This window comes from Akebia trifoliata, chromosome 8 (genome assembly GCF_017979445.1).
Source record: "Akebia trifoliata isolate Shusen 1 chromosome 8, ASM1797944v1, whole genome shotgun sequence".
NCBI lineage: Eukaryota > Viridiplantae > Streptophyta > Magnoliopsida > Ranunculales > Lardizabalaceae > Akebia > Akebia trifoliata.
In genome coordinates this window covers 1,010,424-1,028,730 of record NC_141382.1, presented here as the reverse complement: position 1 = coordinate 1,028,730, position 18,307 = coordinate 1,010,424, and the positions used below count along the sequence as shown (strand labels likewise).

Here is an 18,307-nt window from a genome sequence, read left to right as displayed (position 1 = left end):
CGGTGGACAAATAGTACACATGTCCGGTGTTAGAACAAGGAGAGATAATGTTGTAAGTCCGAAACACTTGGCAAAGACACCTGAAGTTCAAACCGGTGAGATACCCTTGATTATGGAATTCTATGAGAGACTGGAGAAAATGACTAAAATACCCTCATCCTCATCCTCTCACCAAATGATATTTACATTTATTTATTTCAAAATTTCTTCCTAATAAACCTTTTAGATATATTGGCAAGATTGCCCCTTATTATTTTATTTTATATTTTTCATGATTTGACTAATTATTAATTTTATCATCTATTCTTTTATCTTCTAAATCAAGGAGAATAAAATAAATAATATCCTTATTTTAGACAACTTTTGCAAATAAAAAGAATTGAAGATAACGGGTTTGTGGCACAAACTAAAGATTTGCCAAAAAAGATCACAAATCTCTATGGTTATTGGGTGGGAAAATGATTTCACCAAAAAAATACAATTTCGAATATATGTTTGCATATTTTCATTGGAGTCAAATTTTCCTCTCAAAACTAATTTTCACATTGGATGGGAAAATGTTTTCCCATCTCCAACTTTTTTTCACTCACAACCATGGCTTTAAAATTCGTTTTGACGTCTTGTACTATCCATGCACAAGACTGAGTCGTCTCATACGAAATTTAAAAAAAAATGCCTTAGAATTAAAACAAATCTTGTCTTTGAGATGACTAATCTACTCATCTTGGAAGAGATTTAAAACCATGCTCAGGGTCAAAACCACCCCAACCCACAAGACTAAAAACTAACGAAATTCATATCCCTTGAAAACAAATTCCTTGCAATCATATGAGGATTTTGAAGGGTCTCAATGATTTTAGGCAAGAGATTGAAGACGACGCCATTTTGGTCATTTTATAAGTCACTCATTGAAGACAAACGGTCAAGGATTATATCATCAGTTTGAAAATATGGGGTATCTCAATATTTACTGAAAACTTGGAGGGTTACATGCCTAAATTACCCAAAAAAATTGTTCACGAAACGCGGTGACTTGTTCTTCTTCACCATTTCACTAGCAAAAAATGTGTCCTCTCTCCCATTCTCTGTCATCTACCCCACAATCCTCATCACTTGTATTTTGAACATCAACAACAACACAAAACTCTCTCTCTCTCTCTCTCTCTGAGGTTTTTTTATTATTATTTCGATTTGCTCTAATAAGAGGTTGGAGATGTCGTGGTTGAGATCCGCAGTAAACAAAGCTGTAGAGGTAGGCGGCAAGAACAATCTCACTCGCACAGTCCGAAACTATGCAGATTCAGTCGTCCATCATGCAGGCCAAGCTGTCTCTGAGGGCGCCAAGCTTTTACAAGATCGCATTGTAATTTAAATTTACCTTTTTATTTTAAATTTCTTTGATTTTATGAAGATTGAGGAATCAATGATTTAAACCACTTGATATTGTTGAATTAGATCTTGAAATCCTGCATTTGTGAGATTTATTTGTAATTTACATTGTTTATGATTGTTTGATTCTAGTGCATGTGCATTTCAGCTGGAATTCTTCAATTTTTTTTCTTTTAGGGTTTATTTTTTCGTGATTTTTAGTTAATGATTTTCTCATCTATAATTTTTTTTAAACTACTGGCGCTATTAAATTCCCTTCTTTCTTTTTAGCTGGATTTGAACCCACAATCTAAAAAGGGCTCAAATAATAGGGCTATTTTGATTAAATACTTGTAATTGTTGAGTTATTTGTGCGTATAATTTGCAAATGTATATGGAGGGCTGCACTATTATTGAGATAAATAGTCCAAATTTAGTTGTTTATTGTATGAAAAGATCCCCTGCTTTATATAAGGGTCTACACCATAAGTTGTTATTAGGATGTATTTCTTACCACTTTTCTCTGTGAAAGGAATCATATTTTCATCATCTAGCACAAAAACCATCACCATTTTGAATCTCCCCTTTGTTTTATTTTTTAATTTATATTTATATTATAGAGTTATAATACAATCGAATATACTTTACAAAGCTGAATGCTAGGCAATTAACAAACAACATGCTCATTGATAGACTGTGGCATATGAGGATGTTGAGATGGATTTGATGAAAACTAAGATTAAAATTAAACAATGAACACATTCATGAAAATGTAGGAATAACACCAATAGGTTATACACTAAGGGAAAGTCATGGAGATGATTTGGTCATGTACCCAGAAGACTTAACAACCTAAGTTTGAAGGAACATGTAAGTTGAAGGTTCTACAAAGTGTGACAAATGGATTACTAGGGACGTGGATTGAGGTAGTGAGAGCATATATATATATTAAAATCTTGAATTAACCAAAGATATGGGTTAGACAAAAATGGACGAATGTATCTTTGGACATGAATATATATATTTTTTATACTGAACATGGTTTTACGTTTTAGATGTTTGTTCTATTGTGTATTACAAGCCTTTTCAGTTTATCTCTTAAGTATTTTATTCAACATTTTGGTTTTCGTATATGATTTACATGATATTGCAGGGAGCTCGTAATTTTAAAAGCTTTAAGCATACTGTGAAGAGATTGGAAGAAGTTGCTGTTTCTTGTCGGGGACTAGAAAGAATTCAATTGTTGAGAAGATGGTTGGTTGCATTGAAGGAAATTGAAAGATTATCTGCAAGTTCTCCTGGAGATAAGGAGAAGTTACCTGAACATCCTCAGGCTTCTAACGACTCCAAGGATTCTCCAAAAAGATCTCTTGTGAGTAAACACAATTGTTATTTTTTCCGCTCGCGATTCCATTGTTTGTGCTGATAATGCCTTCTTACAGTCTGAAACTAAGCCATGTCTTCCTAAGATGTTGAAATATGGAGATGTTACTTGATTCTGCAGAATGATCAAAATAAGTGAGTCATTGAGCTCATAGTTATCACGTTCAACATGCATCTCACACAGGTCTAGCTAACTGTTTCATAGTTTTCCCAAGGACTCCAGTGAACAATGGAGAGCTAACAGGTTTATAAACGTTATAGTTATGGTTTAGTTTGGTGTACTCATGTCTGTGTGTGGTTAGGTATCACATTTCATTTGATGTTTAGGGTATTCATAAACTCTAGGAATGAGACATTCTGTTTTTGTCTCCTTAGAAGCTTATCGCCTTTTGTGAGCTATTAAATTTTTTATGACATTGTTTTCTGGATGTTGAATGACTTCTCTTTGGATCCTAAGTTCATTTTTTTTGTTAATGGGATTGTGTTGCAACTCTCACTTGTTTTTAAAGAAAATTTGAGAGCAGATAGACCTGGGCAATGCAGAGTGAGTGCAGCATCATTATGATTTCACACCATATGCTACAAATATTTGCACTATTTTATTTTTTTAATTTTTATGTTAAATTTTTTCATTAAGTTGAAGTTTCATCCTTTGATTTAATAACATGCCATTTTTTGGATAATGATGCATTATGCCTTCCCTGTCATGGAGATCTCAGGTTAGAGAACTGGTATTGTAGTTCTGATTAATACATCTGTAACACGTGTTTGATATGTTCAATTCTTTTTGCTTGTTGGTTGTCTGGTCTCTGTAATTAAACACATTTCTTACTATGTTGTTTAAATTTCTGATCTGTTTTTTTTTTTTCTTCTTTCAATTAACAGGTTCTTTATTATGATTCTGATTTGGGGGGTGATCCAATGAACTTTCGTGATGTGTTTCTTCACAGTCAAGCTCTTGAAGGCTTAACACTGTCTATGGTGAGTAGATGAATGCAAATTATCCAAATGGACATTCTTTTGTATACAATTCTGTAAATGTCAAAAATAGATTTATGTTATTGCCACCCTCTTTTGGCCTATGAGATGACTAGCCATCAGCCTATGACAATATACTATAGTTTGTGCCATTGTAGTTAAAAACTTTTCCTAGGTGACTACCTGGCCTAGCTGGGACCTCTAGCACCTAAGCAGGCACTAATCACCAGATGGTTGCCTAGCATTAAAGAGTTGGCCTGGGCATTGCGTGCTACTGAATATAGTGTTCTTCTACACAAAAGAAAATCTCTTTTAACGTGAAATATAAATGGTTCCGATATATTATTTGCAACCTTTTTTGATAATTATTTTCAACCTATTTCCCTTCATCCATGTCTTGGAGCCCTAGCTAAGTTAATTTTCTTCTTCTTTTTTTAAGAGGATACTGTGCAACACAGAAACAACCCTTTACATCACTCTCTTCTTTGTTTTTAGGAGAGGGTTGTAAGTGAAACTTAGAAATAATCCTTCTCCCTCCACCAACACCACCCCCACCCCCCCTCCTGTAACACTGAAAATTCCTTTTTTTTATAAGATTATTTTGCTTCACTTTTTTATTTTTCTGGAGAGGTGAGAGACCATGTTTGTGCAACAAAGAAACAATCCTCTCTCTGTCAGATTTCTATTTAGGGGTTTCACCAATGATATCCAGAAATGACCCTATCTTTCTATTATATCTTTCCCTCTATATTTTTTTTCTTCCACCCTCTCTCTCTCTAGCTTTTATTATTTCTTCATTTTTTTGTTTATTGGCTTATATAAAGCACAAAATGACCATGGGCCTTGTTTATATGTTCATATGTGTTGCTTAGAGCTTTCAACAACAATAAAAGATTCATATTAACTGATGATCAACTTACATATTGATACATTTTGGCTATATGTTGCTGATATAGGCAAGTTGGGCAACCCTTACCAAGTCACAAGCACAGTCGCTTAAATGACCCTTTGATACATTACTTTTTGCAAGGTGATGAATCACTCAATCACCAAAATCAACAAGGTGGAGTCGCTTAATGCCTGAGGTGGAATCACTCAACATGTAATTAGAAGCAAAAGTGCTGTCTAATATATTGAAACATTAAAATATATCAATCAATTCAATGTGTCCAAATCATGGCCATTTTAAGTGTTCAAGGCCTTACAACATTAATAAAAAACAACACTAAATGATGGTGTGCCACATTAAATTCCTTTCTCCCTTTGTTTCTGTTGTGCTATAATGACCTTGCCACGGAACCTCTTGAAAAACCAATTGATTAAGTTAAACATTATTTTTCCCATATGCATCCATTCATGGAATCCCAAAGTGACAAGTACCTCTGCACTCTTCAATAATTTTGAGTAACCTATCTAATATGTTTTCTTTTTAATCAATATGAAGGACATTTTAAGGAAAAAGACAAAAAGAGGGGAAATAATTCAGGAAAAACATTTTCAATATACTAGGGTTGTCTATGAGCACTTGCTTTAGCAAGGAGATCCATTGATCGCAACTCTTATCAATAATATTAGCTAGCTTCATTCAAGGCCCAAAGCAACACTTGAAGCGCAATCAATATTTTTTGAAGAGTCTTTACCGAGCATGAGTAAGCCTCCAAGAAACTATTGACAATCCTTCAACCCTTAAGAATTCATATTTTATATGGCACCACTTTCTCCAGTATCTGGATGCTTGAATTAGGTTTGAACAAGAAAGATGGCATTATGCTACATCCTCTGCTACATAATTATTTTGAGAGTCCACGATTAATGATGTAAAAAACATTTCATTTTCAAGAATGAATGATATTGTTGATTTTATGCATGATTCCTAGTGTTATTATGTCTAATCATGGAGGTTAATCATAGATTAACTCTTTTCTATGACTCAGATTCTTGAAGCACCGAATGAGGAAGAAGTTTCTTTACTTTTGGAGATATTTGGGTGAGTTTGTATAAGCGTATATTTTTATTTGAATATTTTGTTCCAGCCTTTACCTATCCACTTGTATATGGTTTATTAGAATAGGGTTGAATGAAGAAATAAGATTCATGTTGCCAACCCCAATATTTGGAATAAAGGACAGATGATGATTCTTTTTTACTATTTTGCCAAATAGTATATGAGATTTATGCTTATCCCATATTAACCTTAAAACAACGAAGGAGAGCCTCATGAGTCTAAGTTGAGAGTAGGATTCCCCCTCCCCCTTCCCCAAAAGAAATAGGGGGGGGGGGGGGGGTTATTATCCAGAAACTGCAAGTGGATATCAATGGGCAAATTGTACCTGCTCCAAAGCTCACCATCCACAAATTTAGAAACCATTCTTCACTATGCCTTTACAGCCACAATGAATGAAAATGAGAAAGAGCCCCTCAAACCAAGATAGAAAATGAAGCTGAAGAAACACACTTAAGAAACCACCTTCTGCTTTGAACACCAAAATCCATTATTAGTTTGTGGCTCGAGAAGAATATCATCAGAATTGCAAACATATTCTTTTACTTTTTTTTTGTGCTCAGTGAACATATTCTTTTGCTTGAATTATCTAAGTATTTATGGAGTTTGGATACCTAATCATGTTATAGGAAAGTCCTCAGTCCTTAATAGCTTTAAGTGTCTTTCAGTTTGTTGGACTGGAGAACATTCGATACGTCAATGAAGATCAATTTGAACCTCTTCTCTGTTTGAACTACTTTTTGCAGACTATGTCTTAGAGGAGGGAGGGAAGTTCATAATGCTATTGTGAGCAGCATTCAAGATTTAGCTAAATCATTCTCAAGCTACCAAGATGAAGTATTGGTAAAGAACACATGACTCATCATAGGATTTCATCAGTAATTCTTCAAACCTGTGGTTCTTACTGATGATTAATTATCATTTTATTGGAACTGGAACGGTAATATGCTACCACCCTGCATGTATTAGCTCAAGGTTATTTGTGTGACTGTACATCTTTGCTAAATTAAACAAGAAAATTAGCTCTCTTGCTCTCTCATGTGTGCAACGTGGACACTTTTCCTGCTTCATTTAGAAGAGACAAAAGTCTCAAAACACCTTATTTTAAATAACAACCATTATTCTCACTAGTTTTTGGCCCATTTCCTCTTCCAATTTCCAACATTATTAAATTCAAATTCCTGCTTTAGATTTTACTGATCTTACTTGTGCCACTCTTTCTTATGAAATGCCTCAGTTCTTTTTCTAACATTTGGTTGGCTATGCTTCTAGATATCCCGGTTTTTCTCTAGGGCTTTGTTCCTTTCTTTCTTTTTCTTTTTCATTTTTTGGGTTATTTGTGCAATTTGTCTTTTGGGTACATGCATACAGGTATGTTCCCTAAGGGTTACTCAAAATCTGAGTTCTTCTTTTGGGTTAGCCCTAATGCTTTCTTTTCCTCGGTTTATTTGCAAATCATTCCTTTCTCCTTGAGATAGAGAGAACTGGATATTAATGCAACATACCGACATATGGTTTGTGGGGAAATAAATAGAATGTGAAAAAGGGGGTTACACAAATCAAAGCCAGGTCCTCTATCCTTTTGGATTGATATTCGCTACTTAGAATTTTTATTTTTATGTTCATTTTATTTTTAGGGATTTTTTAGTATTTTTTGTTTATTTAACAGATAAAAAATGATTTTTATGCATGTATATTGTGCTTTGTTGTTTTGATGGTTATTGGCTGGGGCTTTTTAAAAAGTTGTGAATTATTATTTTTGAAGGTCTTTGAAAAAGTTTAACTAGGGGAAGCTCCTCCGAAGTAGTAATTGAATGGTCAATCACAGATTTCCTACTTTGTTTGATTTATAAAAAAGGTTTCCTTCTTTTTAAGTTTTGTTTTTACAAGGAAGGTTTAAAATGTGGTTAACGACCAGGATTAAACAACAGCTACAAACACTTAAAAAGCTTTTTAAACTCTCTTTAGTCTTATATGTGTGTATGCAATATTTCTTTCTCAAGACTAATAATTCTATAAAGAATCACATGGAAAATGAAGTCTTTTGAGTTTATTCACACTTGGGTTCCTTTTCAGGTAAAGCGGGAAGAATTGCTCCAATTCGCACAAGGTGCAATTTCAGGGTTGAAAAATAATGCTGATCTTGCAAGGTGGTTAAGAAGGCTTAGTTTTTTTTTAGAGGTTTTGTATGATTTAGCTTTTATTTATGGGTCTTGGTTTTTCTTTACAGAAAGTGTCCATCCTATTTTAAACCCAGATTTTTGTGCTTTCCAGCCACATGCTACTCTTCCCTTAAAAAGAAAATATAGAAATAAAAATACCTACACACCCAAAAAAGGAAAAAAATGTAGAAGATAAAAAAATAGATATACAATAGTTGTTTAGGTTATTTTCTGTGTAATGGAAGAACTGGGATTATCAATGTTGATTGTTTCTTCTTCTCTTTGCACCTGTGATGTGTTTTCTGGTCACAGAATAGATGCTGAAGCTTCAACTCTACAGCAAAAGCTTCATGAGATGAAAGCATCCTGGGCTCCATCAAGTGAAGGTAAAGAAGAAACATCAGAGAAAAAAACTACTTTGTCAATAGAGGTGAGCTTGATTCTAACATTCGCATAAATTTTTGCGGTCAATATGACATCGTTTTATGATATTTGATAACTGGTTAGATTCCATTACACTTTCCAACACGGGTGTGAGGAAATGTTCTTGCATGGTTATACGGTTTCTTGGTCATTGTTATACATAGAGTTGTGATTTTCTGACTCCCCCCCTCTGACATACACCCCTGATGTTGCACATGTCAGAACCATAGATTTTTTCCTCGAGATACACAGCTACACATCCCCATAAATATGTGCAGTTGTGTGTCTTGAGGAAAAAAATCTATGGTTCTAACACATGCCATGTTTGGGGTGTATGTCAGAGGGGGGATGTCAGTTTTTCATTATTCATATAAATATTATGGATCATAAAAGTCAATAATTATGTGAGATGTAATACTTATCTGAATATTAAATATAGTCTACTGTACTTGCTTTTTCTGTTTGTCTAATTACTTGTCATACAAGAAAAATGGGTATTTGTATGCTGTTCGTGATTTGGCTGGAACATACTGCACCATTTGTATTCTCTTAGATCAATTGAATTGAATTTCTTCTTCTAAGACTTGTCCGGGACTTGTAAGGTTCTGTTTCCAATTGAAGCGCTTAGACTTTAGAATGTTGATATGTGTATACAAAAATGGAATCAATCTTTCACATTATGTAACTTTCACTTTTTATTATTGAGCATGAAGAAAGATCAGCTTTTAATGAAATGGTTCAAAAGCTGAGGGTTTGGGTTTAGACTTAGGAAGTGTGATGAAGTTACCTATTGTTAATGAATGTCTTGCTAAATCTTCTCTAGCCATTAGATCAACCAGTACACTAATCTCAATTGATATGAAAGGAGGATAGTTCTGTTATATTCAAGATATCTTACATCATATTAATCTCAATTGATATTAAAGGAGGATAGTTCTGTTATATTCAAGATATCTTACATCATGAATTCAGTTCCATTTATTTAATTCGTTGCATGGTAGTGTGGGTGTACAACTACAAAGACACGCACCCTTTGGATTGCCTAAACTTTCCCGTGGACATGAACCATGCAATTCTCTGTAACTGTCCAAAAAAATTGGAAACCCAGTTTTCTTAAAATTAATATTCTTCTCCTCCCTACTTGATTGTCTTATGGCTATTATTAGTTCTCAAAAGGCTCTTGAGATTTTCCTTCTAAATTCAATTATATCGATATCCATGCCACGCTGTGGCTGATACTGCATCTATATTTGATATTTAGAGCCATGTCTACACCTATTTCTGAGCTTGAGATGTCTGCATCAATCTGTTGAAACTTGAAACCATGGAAAACTGAATTAAAGAAGTTAAAAGTAGATGTTATGCAATTTCAGTGTCATGTTTGTAAACTTTCTCATTCATGAACTAGACTATTTACTGAGGTTTTAGTTTAAGTTTCCAAGAATCTTCCTACACATCCAGAAATGCCAGGATTCAAATCCTCTACACCTTCTTTCTATTGTATTTAGTCCATATAGTACATTATTGTGGTTCTTGCTGAGCTCAATTTATTATATACATTGACTATGCTTCCTACCATGCATGACTAATACAGTAACTCTCTGTGCTTGCATTTGTAGGTTCTAAAAGAAGCACTGGCCGAAGTTAGACTTTGTTCCAGATTGGAAATGCTTTTACTAAAGAAGAAATCTATCAACAATGGGGACTCACTTGAGATCCATTCTCAAAAGGCATGCTCTCTTCTTATCTTCAAATTCTTTGTGTGTGCGTGAGTGTATGTGGAAGGAGGTCTAATCCTAATCTACCCCAAGGTCAATCCCCATTGTCTGATCCTTATTCAAACATCAGCTATTACATAAGACAATCATACACGTATAAGTGCGTCCCTCTCATGTGAAAGGGAGGTCTACTAACTTGAAATGTGTACAGGAAAGAAAAAAAGTATACTGCAGTAAGTGGAAGTATGGTAGTTGGCTCATTAGTCTTTTAATCCTGATCCTTGTCCATTTTTTAAGAAGTAATGATTAATTTATTAGGATAGTGAAAAGTGAAAAACCACCGCACATCAATTACCAAAGTAATACAGCAGTAAGTGACGTGTGGTGATTGGCCATTTTTTAAGAAGTAATGACTAGTTTATTAGAAGAAAGTGAAAAGTGAATAACAACCACACATCAATTATCAAAATAATCTACTTATATTCTGAATACTATGTTGCAATATTTGAAAAAGAGATGAGGAGTCCAAAATAAGCTGCAAACTTTTTTCTTCACTAAAACTCTCTGTTTGTTGCTTCTTGTCTTGTAGGGGAAAACATGAGTTTGTGTTCTTTTTTTCCCCTTCCAACATTACTTCAAATTTAGTTAAAGAGTTCTTGTCCGTCTACATATCCTCCTAAACAATAGTTGTTAGTTTCTACAACTAAGCACAATTTGTTTTGGTATACAAAGTAACTTCTTAAAATTAGTTCTCGATTTTTAATAATCATTACTATATAACTTACGTTCAATTGTTTCATTTGAGTTGGTTAAAATTTTAATTTCATCTGTTTAAATACAATGCAGATTGACAAGTTGAAAATCTTATCAGCGTCTCTTTCAAGCTCCACCTCAAAAGCGGAAAAGCGCATTTCAGATCACAGGTCAAAAATAATATCCTTCATTTTGTTCTGTCCAGAGTCGCATGTAATATATATATATATATTTTAGTTGTAAATTATTTTAAAGCGAAGAAGCCAAACTAGGAAGTTGGGGAAACCTGCCTATAAAGGATCAGAATCAGATACAACTCAAAGAACCAAATGAACCAACTATGAGCTGCCCCTACACTAGCTATTAAAATTCTATATAATGGTTCCCTATTATGTGTCCTAGCTACTAATATGTTGTGGGGAATGCTAATGTCCAATGCAAGCATTGGTTTTATTGTCATTGTGCAATGGCTTTTTCACAATTATCAATCTCATAAAGTTATTTGCAAAAATGCCATTTCACAATATCGTTAAAGCCCTTGCCCTTAACTTTTGTCACTAAAAACCCTTTTTTTTTGGGCTTTTTATGTAAAGAATTCGACGTATTTGATGCCTTCTTTAAACACGAAAAATAAAAATATATTATTGGTAATATTCCTATAATGTTCTCTTTTTTTGTCTTCGTGGAACGGAATTATTGCACTATATTTTGAGGAAATATGTCAAAATTTAATACCTTGAATTCCTTTAATTATTGGTTGATCATAGAAAATGCACATATTTCTTTCTTTTAAAAATTGGTAGCAGTGAGGGAATAGATCTGGAATCTAAATTGAAGAAAAGGATCTCATTGGAAATCTCTGCATATAAATTATGAAATGCATTACAATTGCAGCAAAACTGATTTCATAGGTGAGCTTATGGTGTGCTCATAAACAAAGCTGGAGGAGGAGTTTTCTTTTGTTTTTGGTTGTTGTTTTGGGCTGTTTTCTTGTCTTCTTTCAGGTTGGATATCTCGTCCTCCCTTCTGTACGTTCTTTCTCTTTTTAATAAATTGTCTGTTTGCCTATCAAAAAAAGATGGATAATGTGTTCTAGCATCATTAACATAGTCACAAAGAACAACATTTTTTCCAAAGTAGCATTTAAAACGCTTTAAAAAAAAAAACTTTTTTCATGTTTTTCAATGATAAAAATATATATACTTTTTTGGGGGCTTATGGTAAATTTTTGTGGCCTTCTGGTTGTTTGTGATCTAGTTCATAAATGTTGTTTAATGTAGGATTTGATACATAATATACAATTTGGTGATCCATAAAGATGGTTTAACATGGGATTTGATGATAATAGCTTGATGTTGTATCTTTTTATTTTTTCGGTAGTGTTATTTTACTCAAAAGATATATTGATTATTAAACTTTTTTAGCATCATAACATGCATAATTATTGTAAAAACATGTTTTTTTTAATTGGCATGTGAACATGTACTCGTGCGTAGGTATTCAATAATGAGTTTTCTTGCTCTAAAATATATTGAAAACTTAGAATAGATGTCTAGTGTATTATATATATTCATAATTTTTCTTTTATGTTTTTATCAGTTTTTCCAAAGGTTTCCCTTGCCGTTTTAAACATGTACTCCGAATTTGTGACTACAGTCCTCTCTTTTTCCTTATAATGCGTTTTACACATTAGAAAAATCATTTCAAATCTAGATTTATTTCATCTAATTATTTTGTAAACGACTTCTCATTAATAAATTATCTGCATGACATGGCATGCATCAGCTGCGGAGCCTTATCTTTTGAAGATAAATTTGGGAGCTTGCCTTTTCAAAGAAGATTCCATTCAAATTTTGGGCCAATTATTTGATCCTCTATCTGACAAGAGGTCACTAATTTCTGTTCCTTGTTCTAGTTGCGACTCCACGTCCTGCTACTTTTCGATTAAGTTGTATTATGTTTTCTGGCATTACGGGATTGATTGGTTGGTTTATGTGTTTGATTAATTAAAATGGGAAATGTTAAAGATAAATGCAAGGCTTTCCCTTCTGAATATAATAAATTGTTTGGAGTTTCCATCCAATATATTATTGCTCTTTTGAAATGGGGATCTATCTTCTATCTCCTGGACTGACCTTATATCTAAGGTATTTTCAATACTTTTTTTCTCATTTTCTAAGCAGACATCAGAAAGAAGAGGCACTTAAGTTTCGTGTGGCAAAAGCTGGTGAAGTTAGTGAAATTGAGAAGGTACATTGCTTCTAAAGAAAATTACGCCATCTCTTTTTTTAATTGGTATTATCATTATTTGTGGTGGTGGTGTGGGTGGGTGGGTATTACAGAATGACTGTTTGAAAACAAATAATTAAAATATTTACAAGCTCAGATTGGAATGCTTGATTTTGTGTACCATAAGTTATCTTCTAAGAAAGCTTGGATTTATCATTTTCATGACAAACACTCATATTGTGTGGAAGTTTATGTGGCACTCTGACTTCCTTTTGATGGCTTCAGGGTAGTAGAGTCTCATTCTTGGTACAACACTTGAAATATATTGTCACATTTGTTTATACCAAGTACCTCCCAACTTTCTTTCCACTAAAACTTGTACTGTAACACTTTTCATTCTATTCTGTCTTCTGTTTATTATTATTTTTTTTAATGTTGGATTTGAACTTCTCATCTCGATCGCGGTGTCTGCTATATTTGAGGATTAGCACAGTTTGGCAAAGCATCAAACACACTGCTCATCATGTGCATTATATCTGCATATCTAGATCCTGAAAAGCTCCAGCATGACTCTAGTTCGTTGATTTGTGCAGAAAGTTTCATTTGGTTCCATTTGTATCTTTCATGATCATCATCTACACCTTGTCCCAACTATGAATCCTGTTTTTGCCATTTTACTCTGTCAAGTCATGTTTCTTCATATCGTACTATCATCATTCATGTCATATCGGCCTTCCTCTTGCCTCTTTTTACGTTTAAAGAGAAAAAAAACTAAGCACACTGGATAAAAAGATCTTCTGAATAATTTCTACGTCCAATTGGGAAGTTGAATAATTTCTTCATAGTGTTGGTGGCTCACAGGCAGAAACGTGTGCCATGCAAAGAGAACTTTGGTCCTTTTTGTGCTTCTATTTGTTTGGATATATAAATCGGGAAAGTTTACTATCTAATTATGTGTATTTATTCATTCGTACACACTCCAGTTCAAGATGTCTCTTAGCTTTACATCTATGACAGAACAACTATTTAGTTCTGATTTATACTTATAAAAAAAAAAACAACTATTTAGTTCTGACTTCTGGGTATGCTTCATTTGTGTGTTTTTGTGGCCTCAAGGAAAATGTAGGTAAGTCTTTATTTTCATCACCCTTTTACAGGAATTGGCCAGTGAGATTTCAGTACTTGAGAAGCAAAGGGATGAACTTGAAGCTGAATTGAAAAAGGTACTAGTTTACTGTTGTTATTCTTTTTTGAGAACTACAATTTCTTGATACACATTTCTTGGATACTCTCTCTCTCTATATACCAAATTTCTCTTGCCCATTTGCATCAGCAGCTGTAATTGGTGCCACATCTTATTTTAAATTTGACCCTAATATGTGTTATTTATGTTTTTATTTTTATTTTTTTGCCTAGTATATGTGTTATCTACTTAGGAGAATGTACCTTGGTATTTGTTATTTGCAGAAATGGTATTAGTTGATGAGACTAAAGAGGAAATCAATACAAAACTAGAGTTATGAAAATTGATGTTGAGTCCAAGGGCTTTAGAATAAGTAGGAAAAAAAATTAGTATACGATGTGTAAATTTAGTATCGATGCCCATGTAGAGGAATGCCCAGTAAAAATTGATGGTCTGGGCTGACCCTTTTTTAGAAGGATGTGCAAGTTTTGGGTTCTCAAAGAGGGACACCAAAAGAATGGGGGTTGAGGTAATGAAAGTGGGTGTGAACAGACACTCAATGACATAATATAAGGGCCTAAACAGTGGAGGAACATGATTTGTTTAGGCAACCCCAAATCTTTGGGATAAGGATTCCATGATGATGACTCTAGTACCTCTTATCCTCAAAGTTACCCAGTAATCTGATGTTGGAACATATTTAACTTATGACACGATTATTACCCTAACCACAGTTCCAGATTATGAGGAACACCCAAGGTGTCTAACAATGCCAAGAGTGTTCTCTTCAATCCTGTGATTCATCACTGAACTTCTGCATGGTTAACCTGCTATTCAGTATTACACCATAAAACAGAGAACTTTCTTGAGAACTTCCACATGGATTCCTGAAGAAAGGGTGTCTGATGCATTTCACAGAGATCAGTAACTCAGCTATCTTCTTTAAAGCCTTCTATTTTATGGGTTTCTGTGGCTAGTTTATAGACACTTGGTTTATGCCTTATTGTGCTCAAAATAATGGTTTTCATGATCATCTTTATGAAGGAAACTGCTCATGTATTACCATAATAGTGGTGCTCTCTGATTTAGTAGTTTGGCATAAAGGGTACATTTGGTTGAAGTTGTATTTTCTACACATCATATTCTTTTTCTGGGAAGCCATGTGAATGGTAAAGTGTGCACTTCAAAGATAAAATGAAAGTATCTTGTCATTGCACATGGTAAGTTTCCTCTTTTGGAAGGCAAATTGACCGCAGTGTTACTGCTTTAGAGATTGGATGGTATTTTACAATGGGCGTCATTATAGGTCAATATTTCCTTGGCGGCTGCTCAGGCTCGACTTCACAATACCAGGGAAGAGAGAGAGCAATTTGATGAAGCAAACAATAAAATTGTGGCACACTTGAAAACAAAGGTCTGATATTTTCTTTTTTTCTTTTTAACTACCAATCAATAAAACTGCTTGGAAGTTATATTTCATTGTATACTTCTCATCATTCATGTAGGAAGATGAGCTGTCAAGGTCCATCGCTTCATGTAGAGTAGAAGCTGATGTTGTCGGTACATGGATCAATTTCCTGGAAGATACCTGGGTTCTCCAGTCCTCATACACAGAGATGAAGGATAAGCAAGCCAAGTACTTACTTCTGTGTTATGTTTTCTTATGGACAACTAAATAGTATGCATGTAGTGTTTTAGGGCCACTTACCCATGATTCTTTTCCTTTGTATCTTATCCTTGCATTCAAATGAATCGTTCATCCCGGCATTAGTTTATTCTGACCATTTTGTGGTTGCTATTTGCTTCTTTGCACATTCAAGTGATGAATTAGGGAAATATGGGGACTATTTTGTGAGCTTGGTCATGCATCACCTCTCTGCTTACAAGGTATCATCAATTCAAATGTTGGGAGCTATATATTTTTCTTTGCCATATTGCCCTCCCCATCATCATGCAATACGATGGATGCTATCTATTCGTATTTACGTACACTATTTCTCTTTCTCTCTCTCATAGGAAGAGTTGGGGCCTTCTATCATCAGCATCAGGAAATATGTGGAGAACTTGAATAATTTAAATGGAGGGTAATATGGTTTTGTTGTATCAGAAAGGTTATTATACCGGTGTGATAGGTTTAACACTACATCTAATGTCTTTTTTCATGTAATATAGCAGATCAGAGATGGAATCTGGTGTAGATAGTGAGAATTCAGAAGTATTAAACCCACGGAAAAATCTTGAAGAGGAATATCTTGCATATGAAGCAAAGGTGTGCATGTAAACTGCTTTGGAATTCTCTTCAGTTCTAATGTTAGGATTAAGTTATGGAAAGTTTTTCATCATAGATTCTCCTCTTCCATCAGATTGAAAAGATCCCATTTCAGACAGAAAAGATCCCATGGTTCATATTATTAGGGAAAACCTAGAGGGGATTTTTTTTTCATGATTGACACGAGTCATCAAAAGGTCCAGTGCCATTCATTGATACATATATCGACTTGCCTCTTCATGCTATGTTTTTGTTGTTTATTCACAGATTATAACCACCTTCAGTGTTGTGGACAACATGAAAGAGCAGTTTTACGCCCTACAGGGAAAAGTTTCCGGGTATGATCATCCCATTAGTTTTCTACTTATTCTCTTATACATTAATTCGTAAAGATACTCTCAAGCACGCATCCAATTTCCTGAAAAATACAAACACATCCCTTGATGGTGCAGGAAAGATGATCCAAGGGTCAAAGAACTATTTGATTCTATCGAAAAGATAAGAGAGGAGTTTGAATCCATTGAGAGACCAACTCTAGAAATGGAGATTCCACCCAAAAGGGGGGAGACGCCATCTGGCGAGAGATTAGAAAAGAGCCCATCTCAACCTGTTGCATTGACCATTGATACATTGCCACCCAAGAAAGATGAACCTCCAGAGTCAACCTCAGTCAAGGTAGAACAATCCTTGGACGCCGAAGCAGAACTGGCAAAGCTGGAATCAGAATTTGGGAAGGTTAGCAGAGATTACTCTACAGAAGAGATTGGTGGTTGGGAGTTCGATGAACTCGAAAAGGAGTTTGGATCTGGCGACTCAAGAGCAACCAAATAGACCAAACTGGTTTGCTTCTCTGACACTTTTGTACACACAAGATGTAAGCTGTATCAGTATGTAATTCTTAACCTTATAATAAGATTTTTTTATTTTACTATATGAAACTAGATGAACTCAAATCAATCTTTTGAGCTGTAAATCTTGAAAGCTTGATGTGGATTGTTTGTATATACCCTTGTTATGCTTTTACTTAGTTTTGAGAGTAGTGGATTTTTTTGGTTGATAGTGGGGAGGACCATTTACTGTTGAAGGGGACCCCTTATGCTTCCCTTACAAAGGTATTGATGAACCAAGAAGAAAGCTTGAAAAGGTTTATGTCATGGAAGCTGGGATTTTTTCCCCATATCTAAGGGCAAGCACCATCATTGTGCAGGGCTCACCATGCTTTCAAAACAAGGGTACAAGTGTTAGTGGGTTAAGCCCTCCAACCCAAATCTCCTCGAAAGGTAGTTCCCATAATGATAGACCTTAGATGTGTTGGTTTCACTGTAATGGCTTTGCCCACTTGAATTGAATGAATGCTGGGATATCCGGCATTAGATCCCCACCTGTTGGAGAGTTGTAAGAGGTTTTGCTTGTCATCCATTCAAACAACCCGCGCGAGTCCCTACGCTCTTGTTTTTCTCTGTTTGGTGGGTCAGTTGGGATGGAGATCTTACTTCTTTATGTTTCCATCTTTAGTATAAAAAAATCTTTGTTGTAGGAATCTTTTATCCAACTTGTCTTTTGCTTCTAATCATAAAATGTTTTAATTTTAGTCTTCAACGTCGCTCTCTCCTGCAACATAGAACCATTTCCCAGTGCGCCTGATAGGGTATTGTACGATTGCAGAGAACATTTTCAAGGAACAATGATTCTAGTGTTCGATTGCACCTTGAAAAATGTCAAAAAGTGTTGGATATTTAGTTTTAGGTGTTGGGGGTAAATGTTGGATGATTCTATAAAGGGATGGAAAAATCATGCATGCCTCAGTGGAGAAACTCATCTCTTGAGAACTGAACAGTA

The 18,307-nt window shown here is 34.6% G+C and overlaps 1 protein-coding gene across 2 annotated transcripts; it reads left to right on the top strand.

The window, feature by feature from the left end:
* Window positions 1-1,020: 1,020 nt before the first annotated feature.
* LOC147395291 (structural maintenance of chromosomes protein) lies at window positions 1,021-17,495 on the top strand. Of its 2 annotated transcripts, none has more exons than XM_086449904.1 (18): window positions 1,021-1,363; window positions 2,522-2,740; window positions 3,637-3,732; window positions 5,664-5,716; window positions 6,478-6,574; window positions 7,808-7,881; window positions 8,206-8,323; window positions 9,936-10,046; window positions 10,881-10,957; window positions 12,971-13,037; window positions 14,174-14,239; window positions 15,506-15,613; window positions 15,705-15,835; window positions 16,020-16,086; window positions 16,216-16,283; window positions 16,372-16,468; window positions 16,736-16,806; window positions 16,921-17,495. In XM_086449904.1, the coding sequence occupies exons 1-18, from the start codon at window positions 1,214-1,216 to the stop codon at window positions 17,297-17,299; spliced, it is 2,049 nt and encodes a 682-aa protein (XP_086306030.1). In that variant the 5' UTR covers window positions 1,021-1,213; the 3' UTR covers window positions 17,300-17,495. The 2 variants fall into 2 exon arrangements, with proteins under 2 accessions (XP_086306030.1, XP_086306031.1); XM_086449905.1 differs by having other exon boundaries at window positions 1,023-1,363; window positions 16,375-16,468.
* The last annotated feature ends 812 nt before the right edge of the window (window positions 17,496-18,307 follow it).